The sequence below is a fragment of the Aedes albopictus genome, chromosome 2, assembly GCF_035046485.1.
Source record: "Aedes albopictus strain Foshan chromosome 2, AalbF5, whole genome shotgun sequence".
Taxonomy (NCBI): domain Eukaryota; kingdom Metazoa; phylum Arthropoda; class Insecta; order Diptera; family Culicidae; genus Aedes; species Aedes albopictus.
Window position 1 is genome coordinate 401,829,589 of NC_085137.1, and position 17,770 is coordinate 401,847,358.

The following is a 17,770-nucleotide window of genomic DNA, read 5'->3' on the forward strand; positions in this document are numbered from 1 at the left end:
ATGCATTGTTGTAGGTAAAGATAGAAGCAGACTGCACCCTTTTATTTTGCTGATATTAATCAAATTTTGCTGATTTTTTTTTTAGTTGAAACTTTTGGTAAACCAAAACTTACAGCTCGGGAAAAATCAGCAAAAATTACTTAAATTAGTAAGTAACGCTGTCGTAAAGGCATTTGCCGAAGGGTCTGTCATCATAACTTGAGCAACATAAATCACTTAAATTTTAATAAAAAATATATTCAATAAACGTTTGGATATTTGTACGTCCGGAATTGTTTAAGTATTGTTATAAAATCTTCAATATATAAAAATCTTAACCTCTCATATCTAATCACTAGCACTGGAATGGAGAATCAAATTTCTCACAAATGGTGTTGTAGCACTAAGGGCGTACTCTGGGATTCTATCTCAGTCGGCTGGCTGCTCCACAGCCTATCATTTCATCTGCCGACAGATCATTTCATCGATGTAGTGAATGGCTTCTTTTTGGTCCAACGCTTGCAACACGTCGATCAGGAGCTCGAGTTTCACTTTTTGCATCTGTAATGAACGAATAGTACCTCTGGTATTCCCATGAATATTTATGATGAATATTTTAAAACTCACCTCAAAGTAGTTCAGCATCATCCCAGCGGGATTCACCGAAGTTTCCCAGATCGGGAAGAATGAATTGAAATCCAGCAGTGATCCCACCTCCCGCCATAGGTTCTTCCGGTTCAGGAGCCCACACAGGTGGGAGAGGCACTCCTCGTCAAAGAGGTAAACGGAACCGTCTTCCAGCGTACTATTGTAAGGGACGTTCTCCAACGGTGTCAACTTTGGTTCATCGCTCGGTGGCGCGTAGTCTTCCAGTAACCGTATCACTTCTACCCTGTTACAGCTAACATTCATCGACTCCAGTACGGTTTCCGGCTGTGACTCACTGTTTGTTGTCGGTGGGAATGTTTCTTCCTGTTCCTGGTCTTCATCTTCCTCCTCGGTTAGGTGTTCTTTTTCCAGTACTCCTCCAGGATTGTAGCGGAGTAGTTCTCGGACTATAAGTTTGTTGTTCGCATTTGCTAGGTTTCTCGCGTTTGCTAACTGAAGCGGTGTGTAGCCTGCATTATTCGGTTCATCGGCCAGGGTCTTGTCTAGGCCTTCCAGGATGAAGTTTACCATGTCTAGTGAATCCTGTGAAGAATACCGATTGTTGAAAAACGTTTGCAATTACAGTAAAATACACACAATAGAAGTTGTCGTTTGCAAAAAGACTACTTACGCTCTCCACAGCTATGTGCAAGATGTTGTGTCCATGCTTCAGATCACGCAACACATACGAAGCACCCCGATCGAGCAGTACCTTCGTGGCCTTCAAATTTTTACACATGACCGCCAAATGCAGCGCCGTAAATCCATCGTCATTCGTCGAATCCAGCCGGAACCCGTTCCGTTTGCAATGCCCCAGCAGAACGTTCAAACTATCCAGGGCATTCTCGTAGACGGCCCGATGCAGTGCGGAGTTCCCCCGGCTGTCGCAGTAGCTTATGCGAGAACCGGTTAGCAGCAGGATATCGACCACTTCTACCAGATTTGCGGACACGGCCAGGTGCAGGGCGGTCTCGTTGCGTTCATTGAACAAGTCCAGCATGTCCAGGAGTTGGTAGTCCTGGAGGAGTTCTACTAGTCTGCAAGCAATGATGACGTTACGGCGTTCGATCGCCATGTGCAGGCAACTGGAAGGGGAAACAGAAAGAGGGGAAAAAAGTATTAGTCATCATTGCTTTACGCTAAGCAGAGGTATGCTAGGGGATTTTTCACATTAATTTATAGATTTTTCTAGATTGTTCTAGAAGTTTTTTTTCAGCAATTATTTCCCAGCTATTATCACCAGTATCGAAGGAAAGCATTTGGCGACTCTTCATCAATATTGAATTGAGGCGCTCAAGCAATCGTCATCATTGATACTAAAGCTCTAATGCAGATGGTACATGTACTATACCGAGAACTTCTGGACAAACTTTGATGAATCGAATTAGCAGACTAAATTAATACAAAGAAACGGGCTGGAAGGATCGGAGTTCGAAGAATTGGGAGAGTAATATCATTTCAATAATAATAACAGAAACACTTAACATTTGAATTTTATTTATTGCGAGTTACATCATATCTTTTTGATTGAACCGAGTCAACAACTTCCAGGATTGTTGTCCGGTATTTTCACAGCGTGGTTTTGATCGGACTGGGAAGCTTCCCAGGGAAATAGTTCTTGTTCATGATTATGCCTATTATATAGCACCTTGAACAAGTAGCTGGTATTCATGGCATATCCGGACCATCATCTGTACGGTGAATATCTGGCTTTTTCTTGGAATGTTATGTCCTGGGCAGGTTCATTCCGGGTAGTTAAAATTCCAACACACGCATTCGGTTTTGAACAGAAACTGAGCAGAGAAAGGTGGAAGCAGTACTTTCACACGAATAGTGAGGAGAACCTAGGCACGGAATGCCGAATCAGAGGAAATCAACTCCCATGCTGGCATCAACCAGCTTCAAGCAGCAAATCAGCCAGTACCATGCCAATACCACCTTTCAATCGCTCCATCTTCATCGCTGCGGAGGTTCCGTTTCCATTTCTGTATACATCCGATTCTTTCTTTGCACGGGGGATGTCTTCTTCGAAGGCGAGCTTCGTCCGGTGCCAAGTGACCTCTTGGAAGAGGCGAATTCGATGTAGTGTTGGCCATTCTTGAATGTCTGAACTGGTGGGTGCTGAACATTTCAATCCACTTCAACGAGACGTCGAGGCTTGAAATGCGATCACTTTCAAGCTGTGCGTTAAATCTTTCCTTGTCATCATCAGTGCCTCTTCAGTTCTCCCACGTTGGTACACACACAAAGTTTTAAGAGCGAGTTTTTTGGACATGATATACAAAACGCATAAGTATCTTCAGGGCCCTTATCGTGCAAAATTGCAAGAAAAATTGCTCCAAAATAGTGCATTTTGCTGCAAGGCCGCGCACTTTTCCTAGGCAGCATGTCATCATTAATCACAAACACTAATAAAGTTTGTTGTAAATTGATTTATTTACTGTTAGGTTAGAAAATTGCGTAACTATGTTTCCTAAACTTTGTCTCCTCTACAGCCAACACGCTGCATTACATCCTTACTGCTTGCCTTTTTAACAGTTGAGGGGCCTAGAATCAAAGTGGTGTATGTAAGTGACCATTTTGTCGATTTTGAGCTGAGCATATCAAAAAAATCTTCAGATTTTAAACTTTCTGGAACTTCTTTAAGATTATTTTAACGATGATTAGAAAAATTACAATAAATCGTAGAAAAATTTGAACGATTTTGAAACTCCATACATTTTGTATGGGATGAAAAATTGGTGAAAAACTTCAAACCTCGTTTACTTGAAAGTGGGTTGTTGTCACTTACACCCCTTTGCTTGTAACCCCCTTATTTAAACCATATTAATCATGGTAATTGTTATTTTCTATGATTACATAGTACTATAGCAACATACCTTGCGAGACATATCTTCTATGTAGGCTGACGAACCAGCAGCACCAGAACAGCAAGCGGCAACGTTTGAATGGATTCGGCTCGTTGTTGGAGCAAAACACCAGGCTACTGGCGAAGAATAAGTTCGCCATCCTGCGGGTACACCAAAACACCCCTGTTTTCTCTTAGCTCTCGAAGGTCCCACCGATCTTCGCTACCATGAAGGAAGTAGTAGCATTCAGGAACGAGCTAGCGAAGAAACATATCCATCCGCTCTTCAAACTGTGCAGCACTGGAACGAAGATAGTCTGCACCACCAGCGTCGACTATCAGGAGGTCGACAAATTCCCTGATGGAGAACCGTGCCGAGTTTTACACGCACGATACTCCCGGTAACCTCTACGCGGCCTCGAGAAGCACTCTCCGGAGGAGATAATCCAGGAGCTGATGGCTACCAAACTGAAACCTTTAAACGTGTTCCCTATCAGGCGAAGGAAAGAGATGGCTCCCAGCAACGAGACCGGCCATATCTGAATCATCTGTAGAAGGGCCTGTGCTAAAAAATCCTATCTTATCCCAAGTCGAGCGTCATCAAAGTCATCGGTGTCGAAATCAGCCCCTTCGCAGTGCCAGTACACTGTTCACCGACTACGCACCTTGGCGATGCGTGGAGAGCAACGGAACCTCGAGCCAGTTCATGGATGACCTGCGGAAACTGAACAACAACTGGATGGATTTCGTCGTGGCCGGTGTCCTCAATGCAAGCCATGTGGCGAAACCACATCGCCTCAGCTCCGGTACGTGTGCCCTCCACCACCTGGACGAATCAACTTTCGTTTCCCCGGCTTGCTCTCAACATCAACACTGGATGTATTCCTGTCGGACCTACAGCTGACTAAACCGGTCGTCCATCAAAAGCTAAGCTCGATAAGCCGCCTGATAGATCCTCAACTACCGCAGGAACCGAATCTCCCAACTGTCGAAGCTATTGAACCAAATTTGGACGTATTCGAGAACGCCTAGGCTAGGTCTAGCTAGCTATCATTCAACCAAGGAATATTGCATCCGGTCTCAGTGAGACAAAAATTCACTAGCATCGATGACAGCACCCGTCAGCTAATTCAACGACGAAACACCATCCGGAGGCACTTCTAACGGACCGGCTGCTTGTTGAAAAAGCTGAAAGTCTCACTACTCAACAGCCACGTCAAGGACCGGATGGACGTGATCAGGAACCGGCTGTTCCCGAATCTACTCAGTATCAGGGTGACCACTCAAGACCCTTCTGGAAGGTGGCCAAGATCCTTAAGAAGAAGCTTTTCTCCATTTTCTCGTTAAAGGACGACACCGGTGGCGTCCTGGTCTCCCCGTCGGTGAAAGCGAACGCCGTCGCCCAAACGTTGGTCGAAGCGCACATCCTCGGAGCGAGGATGCAAAGCCCCCCGTGAAGCGGCTGTTCAGCAAACCATCACCCAACTCGAGGTGATCAACGACGCACCCTTCGACGGCCAAGTCACGGAGAACGAAGTCAGATTAGCGGTAAAACGGTCGAGGAACGTAAAGAACCCGGGGGAAGACAGCCTCTTCAACCTAGTTCTGAAGAAGCTCTTCAGTAAGGCGTCTTCCTGGAGGCGCACAGTCTTCTTCAAGTGTCTCCAACTGCGCTACTTTCTATCCATCAAGGTAGGCAAAGTTCCCATCCCGAAGTCCTGGAAGGACCAACGCGTCAAGCTGTCGGCTCATAAGGCTTTTGAGCGCATCATTCTCCAACGCATGATGGAGCACATCGATGAACAGGACCTAATCGTTCCGGAGCAGTTCGGATTCCGACGAGGGCACTCCACCGTCCGCCACGTAGCCCGCATGGAACACGTCATCCACCGTAACATTGCCCTGTTGAACAACACGGTGCTGGTCCTCTAGGACGTCGAGAAGGCCTTCGACTACGTCTGAAACGACGGTCTCGCCCACAAGCTGTTGCAGGCAGGATTCTCTACCTACCTGAAGAGAATAGTAAGAAATAATCTCGCTAACCGATCTTTCGGAGTGCATCTCGCAGGAGCAGAACTTTGGGTCCCAGCCGGAGTTTCCCAAGGCAGTCTTCTGAGCCCGATCCTGTAAAAACACAGGAGGTGCATATGGTACTCTACACCGATGATAGCGTGATTATCGCGAACGATCGCATGCCCATGAATTACAGGTCCTGTATCCAGCAGGGCGTAACGGCTTACGTCGACTACCTCACGAGCTGGAAGATGAGAGTTAACGAAGCCAAGTCATTGTCTGCCTGCATCGACCATCACCCAAGCCCCTCCCACCACCGGATTGCTACATACGGATCAACAGCTGCATTGTACCTTGATCGGATGAAGTCGGCTGCCTTGGTGTCATCATGGAGAGCAAGAGTACCTTCCGGACGCACCCCGAAAACCTAAAGAATTGATGCATTGGCCTGTTGAAGTCCCTGTATTCGCTGATTCCTCGGCGGCCCCGACTGTCACGACGGAACAAGTTTGTCGTCTTCAAAACCATCATCGCCCCCATTCTGCCCCTGGTGTGAACTACGCTATGCTGGTGTGGGGCACGTGTCCGGAGACCCACAAGAAGAAGCTACAGGTGGTCCAAAACCTGCTGCTTCGCCTCATCCTGAACGCCCTCTTGCAACGCAAGAATCAGCGAACTGCATCGCAACGCACTATACTTTAGAACGTCAAGAATCGACCGCGACAGCTTCATTGAAACAAAAAGTTCGAGAAAAAAAATAGTTGGAAGCATTAGACCATCCAAGGCTTCTAGACAAATTTGTAGGCTGGAAGTCAGCTGTCTGCAGAAAATAATATAAAATCGAAGAATAAGGTTTTTAGAAAATTTAAATTTTAAATATGGCATCTATAATATATCCACGATGAATATTACTATCAGTGATTTTTTTATCTAAAAGTCCTTCAAATATTCCCAAACAGCTCCGAAGACACCATTTTAATTCAACAAACCGTTTTCGAGTTATAATTTTTTGAAGAAGAAAATTAGGTATGTTTTATACGCCATTTTCAAAAGTTAGGTGAGGAAAAATGGTTAGGTGTTGATGCAAAAGTAAATGATTCAAGAAACCTAGCACATGAACCAAATCTCATTAAAATTGAAAATTGGATCGAATCGGACATCGAGCCAAAAGTGGCAATTTTTTCGTGTGTTGGGCTGGAAATGCTCTATACTGCTATTTATTAAAGATATTTTCCCTACTTTTAGTCATAGGTTGTTCATTTGAGTTAAAAAAATTTAAGAGGAGATTGTGTCATAGTTTCTTTACCTCACTATTCTCATTTTCGGCCAAACGGCGTGTCAGAGACGTTTCATACAGTCAGAGAGTTTCATAGAGTGTCAAGAGATTTCTTAGGGCCCTCATAGGTTCTCAGATGAACTCCACGACAGTGTCAGGGGAGTTCAAGTGTATTTCATGGTATATCAGGACGTTTTAGGAGGTTTGAGAGGGGTTTAAGGAAGCTCCACAAGCTCTCAGGTGAGTTCACGGAGGTTTCAAAGTGTTTCAGGTCATTTCAAAAGGTTTGTTTTTGGGGGAGAGCTTCGTAGGCGTTAAGGTGACTTTCGTGAATATTTCAGTGGTGGAGTGAAATAAGGGGAAGCGTAGAAGCGCTACATGGAGTTTCAGGAGGTTCCAGAGGGGTTTCACAGAGGTTTCAGAAGTGTTTCAAAGGCGTTTCAAAGGTTTCAGAGTGTTTCAGGAAGTTTCAGAGGGGTATGAAGGGGCTGCATAGGCTCTCAGGTGAGCTTCACGGTGATTTCAGGGGAGAGTTCAGAGACGTTTCAATGCGCTGCAGGGCGTATCCGAGTGATTCGGGGCGTTTCAGAAGGGCTTTAGGGGAATCCACAGGCTCTCAGATGAGTTACACGGGGCTATTAGAGGGGTTTCAAGGAATTCCCAAGCGTTTCAGAATGTTTCAGAGGGTTTTGAGGTCTTCACAGGCACTCAGGTGAGCTTCAGGGAGATTTCAGAAGCGTTTCAAAGCATTTTATTGGCATTTCAGGCTGTTTTAGAAGGGTTTCTAGGCGTTCCAGACTGATTACGATTGTAAATCCATTGACCTGTACTCAAGGAAGTTCTTCAAGATACTCAATCAAATAAACTCGCCGTTGAACAGCACATAGTTGCATGAGACTTTTGTATCTGTTTTAACAAGATTTTAAGCCCTAAGATTTTAAGTTCTTCTCGGGACCCACGGTTTTACTTCCCTTCCCAAGGAAGAACTCTCATTTTTGTGAGTATCTCTGTGTTCGGGAGTGGGATTCGATGCCAGATCATCGAAGAAATAATCACGGACTTTAACCATTACACCAGGTTCGCTTCTGTGCAAGCATAAATTTCATTTAAACACACAAGATATTCGTGTAGATCCGATGACTTATGCTTAAATAAGTTCTCAGAGAGCCTCAAATAGTCCCTCCCGGTTGGGTGATAAAAGGTCGACAGGCAAAACGTCGAATGCCAAAACGTTGAAAAGTAAAATAATAGGTTTCCTTTGAACGAGTAAAGAACCCACTATGTGCTTAGATTATTCGTTTTCAACGTTTTATCCCTAAGCCGATTTGCTACTAATTTTGGTGTTTGGTAAAGATGGGTTTGACTGTGGTTTCTTCTTTTTGACTACGAAGACAGAACTAGTACACTGGAAGACGGCTTGCGGTAATGACAAGCATAAAAATGTTTTTAAATTTACCATGGCAAAACGTGATCATTGATCATCGAGTCACAAACGCTTCTTGAGTGCGTTTTGTTTCCTCCCATATCAGCCTGTTCGATAGCCGAGTGGGGGCGTACGAACCAGGTGATCTCGAGGCTCTTGGTTCGAATCCGGTTGCCAACAGGAACTTTTTAAATTGTAAATCGAGTCCATGATAAAATTGAAAACATTAATCTGTTGAATTGAAACGAAACTCAGCCTGCAAAAATTTAGTGGCGTTGTGTATTTAAGTTGACCATCAGAATAGTAATTTCAATCGCAAGCTGTCTTTCAGTGAAGAAGTATGGTCCACTGCACGAATTTATGCTGGCCTGCTTACTCTCACAGAAAAATTGACGTTTGATCGGTGCCGACACCTCTCAAACGTCAAATTTCGTGTGAGAGTAAGCAGGCCAGCATATATTCGTGCAGTGATCCATGCTTCTGTTTGATCGTAGCGGTATCATGCTTGAGATTTTGGAGACGTAAACATTCCGTGTTGTAAGAATTGAGTGTGTAATCTTATTTGACGTTAGTTTCCAGCTTCGAGAGTAGCCGTGCTCGAATAAAGATCAAGCTTTTCAAATGCTCTGAAAATAGGTTGTTCAGTTCAAAATATTTATAGACCTTGCTGACTGTTCTCGTGTAGGTAACAAAATCGTCTGCATCGTTTTTCCGTCAAAGAGCGTAGTTCAGCGTTGCTGTGACATGCGACAACCTTTCTTCAGCTTCTTTATGTGATCTGCTTCGTTCCGCGCTTCGGCCACTCGTTTCTGTTTTGCCTTACTTGTACATCAAAGTGTACTGAAAGGATATATGTTCACTAAAAACGATTTTTCTATAGAAGGCTCAGACAGTCAAGTCACATATACCAATCTACTCAGTTCGACGAAGTGAGATGATGTCTGCATGTGTGTAATGTGTATGTATGTATGGCTGTGCGCAAAAAAAGTTCATTTACTTCAAAGGCACTTTCCATTGAGATTTTTCTTATTATAGGACGAATCGAACCGGAATTTTGCCGCACTGTTTTCTATTATAAATGGTCCCGATCGGTCAAGAGGCATTCCGAAGTTATGGCCATTTCAGTGATCCGGACCAACACCGGTAGAACTGACCGTATATAAAACTAAACCAAGCCCCATCATACGATACATAAAACTGCGCCGATTTTTTCAGCCTTCAGCATGGTTGACGAATGTTGTGAGAAAATCAATACTGGAGACCAAAAATTCCACGATGTCTGCCCCAAATTCAAGATGGTGACATAATATTCAAGATAGCGGTCTAAAATCCAAGATGGCGACTTCTAGTTCAAGATGGTGGTTGTTTAATGGAGTTTCAGGCTCTTAAACCACGTAATATGGATATATTTGATATGATGAAGTTGTTCGGAGTGCTAAAATGACAACCAGAATATCCAAGAGTGTGATCTTATATCCAAAACGGCGGCTCAACATTCAAGATGGCGGTGATTTATGGAGTTTTAGGTTCTGAAACCATGCAATATGAATATATTTGGTATGGGGAAGACGTCCGGAGTCCAAAAATGACAACTAGATTATCCTAGATGGCGGTCTAAAGTCCAATATGGCGGTCTAAAATCCAAGATGGTGGCCCAACATTCAAGATGGCGGCGGTCAATGGAGTTTTAGGCTCTGAAACCATACAATATGGGTATATTTGGTAGGGGGAAGTCGTCCAAACATGGCGACCAGAATATCGAAGATGATGATCTAATATCTAAGATGGCGTCCCAAAATTCAAGATGGCGGCTGTTTAATGAAGTTTAAGTCAAATAAATCATTCAATGCGGGTATATTAGGTATAGGAAGGGTTTCCGGAGGCCAAAAATAACAACCAGAACAACCAAAATAGCGATCGGGAATCCAAGATGGCGACTGTTAAAAGAGTTTTGGCCTCTAACACCATGCAATATGGGTATATTTGTTATGAGGAAGAAGTCTGGAGTCAAAAAATGCCGACCAGAATTTCCAATATGGCGGGCTTAAATCCAAAATACCCACTCAAAATTCAAGATAGCGGCCTTTTTTCAAAAGTCTTAGGCTCAAACACCAAAAGCTAGATAAACAATATGATTTCTGGCGCCATAAAATGGAAACGTATGAAATTGCGATATACATCAACATGTCACTTGAGTTTTGTTAAAATATTATTACAAAGGCATGAGAAAGGCGCCATCATTAATTAGGGTTTTTAACTAACTAAGGCTAAGTAAGAAAGTAAGATTTTCTCTTATGTCACCCCCTCCCCCCTCTGTAAAATTTTGGTCAGAATTCAACATTTTGAGGGGGCACAAATAAATTATTCAAAAAATTAGGTAATTTTTCATCAAATTCATTTATTATTTTTCATAACCCCTTCTGGTCAATCGATTGCAATCATGGAGTATAAACTACACAGAAAAAAGTTTTGAATATTAACAGGAGCACAATTGAATATTTCGTGGAATGCAGCTTACTGTAACCCTTTTTTCTCGCACACATTTAAACTTTTTATCATGCACATACAGCGTTCCACGAAATTACATAAACTTCACACCATCTACTTTTCATTTTACGCTAAACAAGCAAAAAATTACATTCTATAGAGACCGCCTTACCTCGAAATACCTGAAAAAAGACAACATGCAAGAAACCTTCAAAGGTCGTACTAAGTTTAACCATTTTCAAGCTTGCCACGATCAGAAATCATCGCCTAATCATAGAATTCGAAGTGCAGCACTCCAACGAAGATAAGTTGAAGTTTTACACTGGACATGTGCTACATTACACTAAAATCAAGCCCTTCTGTATGAAAACATGGACTGCCCAACCGAGACTGCCCGACGAATGCGTTGTTTACATCCCGTTCATATTATAATTTCATATTTGTTGAATGACTATTAAGTATGTGATATTCACCTATATAAAATCTTAGTATATTGTTATGTCCACCAGAATTGTCTGTCAGATGCAAGCAATGAAATAAACTTGTCATGATAGTTGAGGGATTATAAGAAAGCGATATTCTTCAGAAAGAAAATTAGCAGGCCAAAATAGGCAAGGATAAACACAAAGAAATTCAAAACATTTATTGCTAAGACAATGTTACAAGGAAACAACTTATCACAAATCTTAAGTAATGTAAAATTAAATAATGAAGGGATTTTTATCGCAATCGAACCACACATCATTGATGTATGACTCGAATTGCATCAAACCAATAGGACAATACTTTTCTCGTAATATGTAAGAGGTAGATCAACAAAGCATGATTGGCACAGCTAGAGATAACCGGTTTTAGAATACTGATAAAGAGTCCATAGATTACGTAACGCCCTCTGATAAAGGAAGTCACCAGATAAAGCACCAATTTGAATTCCAATTAGTTTCGGAGAGGTTATCAGAGCCATCATAAAACCTTAACGATTTTTGTTCTGTTTCTATTGACCTCCTCAAGTCTATTTGATTTGAAATGTTGCTTGTGTTTCACCCAACCCAACATTACAAAAGCATACCAATAAATCAAAACCCTTGCGTTACGTAATCAGCGGATAAAGCCCAATGCCCAACTGGAAGCTTCAGCCGGGAAACCGGAAAAACGGGCACCAATCAATCACAGCCAATCGGATTCCGCGGCCACCACAGGCGTTATAATTTGGATTTGTACGATCACGTTCAAAAGCTCTACTCACTTGGCTTTCAGTTTGTTGGCCGACATCCACAGGGCCGAGATGAGCTCCCGGCACTGGTCGTAGTTCTTTCGGAACAGCAGCCGAATGATGGCCAGAATCTTCTTGAGAATCTCCACGTCTTTGGCGTGGCGGTTCTGCTCCAGGTACTGCTCGAGCGTGCGCTCAAACTGCGCCGCTGCTTCGTCCACGTGACCGACCGACACCGCGTCCGTCTCCAACTTGGTCTCCTCCTGCGCTTCGCCGATCTCTCGGATGAGCTTCTGTAAGTCTGTAATGTAATGCGCGGGAGAGAATTGTGGAGGCGGGTGGGTGAGAGGTGATTAATTGCAACCGGCCGGCGTCGCGGCGTGGCGGTTGATTGCGATTGTATATTTACCTTCCGAGTTGCAATTGACGAATTCTTTGAAGTCGTTCGAGCTGAACGATATGTCGCCGGCAAGTGTGGTCGGAATGTGACTGTCCAAAATGTCCTGAATGATGCCGGATTTGTTGTACTCTTTGCTGATGGTGTGGCTACCGCTACTGTTACTACTGGCCTCGGGAATGGGGGCCTGCATCGGTGGTATCATGGGGAATGGATGGTGGAATGATGGTAGCCGGCTGGATCCCGGCTCGTTGGGAACCACGGTGGGAATCTCATTCGAAAGGAAGCCGGAGCTAACTCGGGGTCGCTTTCGGGATATGTTGAAACGGGGCTTGAACTTGAACGGAACCGGTTCGCTCTGGCATTTGTCCCGCGGTCGGTACAACTGCATCAGAACTTCGACCGGTTCGGTGATGTCTTTGTTGTGGTATGCAGGGGTTTTGAAGGCGATGGCGTACTGGTGGTGCACGTCCGCTTCCGAGAAGGAACCCCAGTCTTGCCAGATCTCCTGATCGGTGTCGTCCACTTCATAGAACCGGATCTTGATGTTATCTAAGAATTTGGAAAATATAATGTTAAATCGACGGTCAATGCATTCGACTATAGGCGTAGATATTGTCGCGTCCATTTTTCCAGAATTATAGATTTTTGCTTGACCTTGTCGTGTAGTCCATAAGAGTCGTATTCAATTTATAATAGTTAGAATCCGTTAGAATCAATCAAGGCAAAGAGCCTCTTTGACTCTTTGAGACATATTTTCTTGTTGATAATTTCTCTGGTAGCAAATGTGCAGGAATATTTGGAATATTATTGAATAGCGAGATACTCGAAGGAATCCCTATGGAAATCTATCAAAATAACGTAAAGGAATCTCTTGAGAAATCAGCGAACAAATGTTTGGGGAATATTCTAGGGGACTCCCTTGTTAAAATTTTAGGAAAAATCTCTGTGCTCGAGCAATCTTTGAAAAGAAAACACTTATTTTTTTTCTCTTTTTATCATTTGGGTGGCCAATTTTAGCCTTCCTAGGATGTTAAGCTAGGCGAACCACGTTGGCGTGGTGCACGTTCGGCGTGCCTAGCTGGTTCAACATCCTACAAAAGTTAAGACAGGGGAGTCCAAAAAGTATGGATAAGATAGGGTCTCCGTGCCCTTAGTAATCTTACGTTCCCAAATTTATTCTATTCGAAAACAAAGCGTTTAAGACATCAATTGATTATGTTCTTTTTGTTATCATTCGTGCTCACTTCTAACAGAAAATACAAAAATAGGAAATAAACAGCGCTCCATTTCTTTGTTTTAAGTAAGATGGAAATGGAAGCGTATATGTCTAGTAAGGGAACAGGTAGCCTATTTCAAAACATAACATTTTCAAAAAGAACATATCTTTTGAACATGTAACAAATGTAAATAAAATCGAGAATTTCGTGCAGCACTCAGTGGGGGAATCCATGAAGCTTATAAACGAGCTTCTTCAAGAGAAACTCCTGAAGAAGAACACTAAAGCTGTTCTTAGTGCACAATTCTGCCGATCTGTAAAGTCTCCCAAGTCTTATAATATGACTTTAATTTCCGAATCTGATTTCAATAAACCTCAGATCTGATTAGAACTGTTATGTTTTTGATATCTACTGTTAAAAATACCCTTTTTCTAATGGTTGCTCCACGATTATTATCTACAATCCCGACGTTTGCGCCTGGGAATTTGTCGTACTAGGGTGCCTGTACCAGTTATCGCACTACCTAAGAAGAACAATTTCTACAAAAATAAGAAGAAGACCGCCGAATGTCATCGGTATGTCAAATGATTGATAAGTTTTCATACTTTATAGGAACAATATAGATACGGGTTCAAAACCACTTTTAGTATTTATTACGGTGTGTGCCAATGATAGGAACCCTGTACCAGTTATGGACACATTTGCTAATTTGGGTTCCACTTCGCACTATTTGCATGCGTTCCTTATGGGATTAGCCATAACTGGTACACTATGGCGCAACAGGGTGCAAGGAAGCCGAAAAATTAAGGATAATGATTTATTTCTATCGTAATTTGAGCAAATTGTGAAGTTTGAATGATTTCAATCATCTGTTGTGTACGTGATCTGTTGCTCACACAATTTTCCTTTAAATACTATTTTAAATATTTTCGAAATTTTTAAAAAGATAATTCAGTTAAAGAAAGATCCATAAAAAAATAAGCAGAAACAAAAAATACTGTAGGACAGTGGTTCCCAAACTGTGCATAGGGATACATTGGTGCACCGTGATTTTTGCTGGTGCGCCGCATGTTCCTGGGCTGAAAATAAAAACAAACTCTTCAACTTTAAAACGTGGAATACTGACATATTTTGTTTAGAACATGCAACAACTCTTGCCGGATTTATTTATTAAGTTATTAAGGGGATTTGCACGGCCGAATGAAAAAATCCATGCATTTTTGTGAAACTCTTACTTGATTTGTCGAGAAATCAAGTTACTTTTTGGCACGTTTTTTCGAATTTTGAACAAAAAATTGTTTTCCACCGCACAGTGGTTCCATTTGTTCAGGGAAGCGGTCATAAATCATTTTCTTCGTTTTTTGAAGGGAGGAATCATTTTTAATGACCAGAAATAGCATGTTATAACCAAAAAAGCATATTCCACTACGTTTTCATGAACATCACTTGAAAAATATTAACTTTGGACATTTTTATTTATAATGATGAAATTATCATTAAAAAAGCTTTATTTTGCACAGAAATCAGTAATCAAATATTTTTAACTATTATGAAGAGTGGGTCGAATTGTATCAGTTTCTGCTAAGTATAACAAGTTAAAACATGTATCACATGACAGTATCATAATAGATTCTTGTGAATAGTATCAGTATTAGCATTAAAATTGTAATTTTATTAGTAGGTTCTATTTCTGCTGCAATACAACAATATTTGAAACTTGGGACTTTTCCTCAGAAATAAGGTAGTTTTCATTGTTGAAATACAGAAAAATCATCACAAATCGAATCAGTATGTATAACTACAGTGTCAAATTACCAATAGTTATAATGTTTAGACAGTAGCACAATAGTGCAATTACAGAATCAATTACTTCTTCAATTGCAAAATTTCAAACAAATATTCGGGATTATTTCACATTACGTACGTAAACAGAAATTTTAAAACCATGAATACAATGCTTTACACCGTTATATATCATATGATTCATGGGCCAGCGATCTGAAAAAGATTAAAGTACCTATTTCCAGTCGTTTTTGTTTCCAGCAATTTTCTTTGGAAATGCTATCCAGTAATGAAGTACGTGGAATTTTAATCAATGATAGCTCTAACCCAATAAACGAAATATATACAAATATCGCTCTACATTGCTAAGTATTTGACAGAGTGAGTGCGTGCAATAGTATCAAAGAAATCAATTCAAATAGTGAGATTTAACGTAAATAAATTGATCAAATATTTAGATTTGGGAAGAGATTAAGAAGAATTATGTCCAGTAAATATTAATCAAAGAACATATTTACTCCTTCTTTTCCCAACACTACAGTTTTAGGTACTGGATGGATTTTGAGGAAATTTTGTCAATGTTAGCAGTAAATGCAAAATTTCTTATCAAATAAAACAATTACAAAGGTAAGTTTTGACAAGGCCAAATGAAAATGGTTGTTATGCAATTACTCATACCTTAAGCCATACCTCCAAAACTGTTTTTTCTTAATTAAAAAAATCTACAAAGTTCGTTTTCAAATAAAATATCCCTCAAGTATTGTAAAAACATTGAAATATATCCTATAAAAAGTTCAGTAATTTTGGTACGCATTTCAGGTAGTTACAGAAGGACAAGTATATATTTATAATTTTGTAGTTATTTTAAAATATATAATTATAAAAAAAAACTTCCAATACATCTTGCAAACTAATATGCTGATATTTGCAGGTACAACATTCACAGATTGATTCTCCTACTCAAATCTGATCATTTGATGGCTGACGATTGATTAAATGTGGTTAAGAACATGTGGAGTGTATCGTAAAGTAGTTGAAAATGTTTAAAATAGCCTCAAAAATAGTGTAATAGAACTTTGAGGTAATTTTATTTTTGGAGATACTATATAAATCCTTGAAAAAAGAAATGGCTTTTATGATTTTCTAAAAATGTTCTTTTAACTGGGTTTTTAACCTAGATTACTGAACGCATGTTTTTAAATTTTTGCACACCTTCTAAAAAATTGAAATTGCGAAAAAAGTTCGATAATGTTCAAAAACTGTTAACTTTTTTGTGCAAACATAATAAGCTCCAGAACCCTCATGATATAGGCAAATTATTTTTTCAAAGAAAAATCTCGACTGCATTTAAGCGCAATTCTTTAAAATTAAAAAAGGCCATTTTTGAGGAACCCCTTTTTTCTATGCTCCTCCAAATCATGTTTAGCAAATAAAAAATACATTAAATGAAAAATTCGCATTTTTTTAAATAGGGTATGTTTTTTAAGTTATGGATGAGTAAGTTAGAGCAAAAAATAGAATTTTATAACCTTTTAAGATATTAAAAGCAGAACTTCAAAGTTTGACCACAAAATAGACGTTTTTTGGAGTGGACCATTTTGTAGATATAGGAGATTTTTCCATCGAAAATATGATTTTTAAAAGTCGATGTTGCATGATATGTTATGTGTACATAACTGTTAACAAGCATCATTATTTTCCAGATTTTTTATCGTACAAATTTTACTCGCTACAGATTTTTGAAATGTTGGAAAATCTTAACAAAATTGCATTTTGTGCAGATTTTTATTTTGTGAGGTGTATTCATTTAACCATATTTTCAATAATACTAAACATTTTCCAAATTTTTCCAAGGTATTCTAAACTTAACTATATTGCGAAGATTTCATAGAAGAACCGAAATGAAAAGACCAACCCAGCTTCGAGATAGAGCATTCTGAAAATTTTCAACTACTTTCCGATACACTCCTTATGTGCCTATTGCTCACAGCCCCATTAGTCCGAAAACATCAATTTCCACTTTTTGGTGCTTTGAATTTGAAAGATAAACATGTATTCAGAAAGTCAAAATGCATAACAGTACCCACGCTCTCACGCAATATATGCAACAGAAACATACATAAAAATGGTTTTTCTGCATTCTTGGGAACATCATTGATTTATAAAAAATATACAAACTCATAAATTAGAAAAGCAATTTTTCGATTTTTGGCCTATGGCGGTACCACTGTGCACCGTACGCATCCTCAAAAAAAAAAAAAAGAATCGGGTAGCTTTTCTTTTGCTTCATCAATTCCGGCAACATCATCAAATGTCACTTTTTTTTCACTAGTCATGAGTCTAGCCCTGTATAACATTTCTCATAAATCTCAATTATTTAATGGAATGTCTAGTTGTCATCGGAAAGTTCTTCAAACATTTTTTTTCTGGTGTTGGAATTCTTGGAAGTTGGAATTCTAAAATAGTTTCTAACATATTATGCTT

At 40.5% G+C, this 17,770-nt stretch overlaps 1 protein-coding gene across 4 annotated transcripts in view; it reads right to left on the bottom strand.

Moving 5' to 3' along the window:
• Nucleotides 1–216: 216 nt before the first annotated feature.
• LOC109407961 (nuclear factor NF-kappa-B p110 subunit) overlaps nucleotides 217–17,770 on the bottom strand; it is an 82,777-nt gene continuing 65,223 nt past the window's right edge. For all 4 annotated transcript variants that reach the window (XM_062853311.1, XM_062853310.1, XM_019681166.3 and 1 more), the window contains 5 exons: nucleotides 12,297–12,836; nucleotides 11,921–12,188; nucleotides 1,259–1,712; nucleotides 607–1,170; nucleotides 217–540 (listed from right to left, as the gene is read on the bottom strand). In XM_062853311.1, the coding sequence (XP_062709295.1) occupies nucleotides 436–540; nucleotides 607–1,170; nucleotides 1,259–1,712; nucleotides 11,921–12,188; nucleotides 12,297–12,836 (1,931 nt within the window). In that variant the 3' untranslated portion in view covers nucleotides 217–435. The remainder of the gene's footprint in view (nucleotides 541–606; nucleotides 1,171–1,258; nucleotides 1,713–11,920; nucleotides 12,189–12,296; nucleotides 12,837–17,770) is intronic.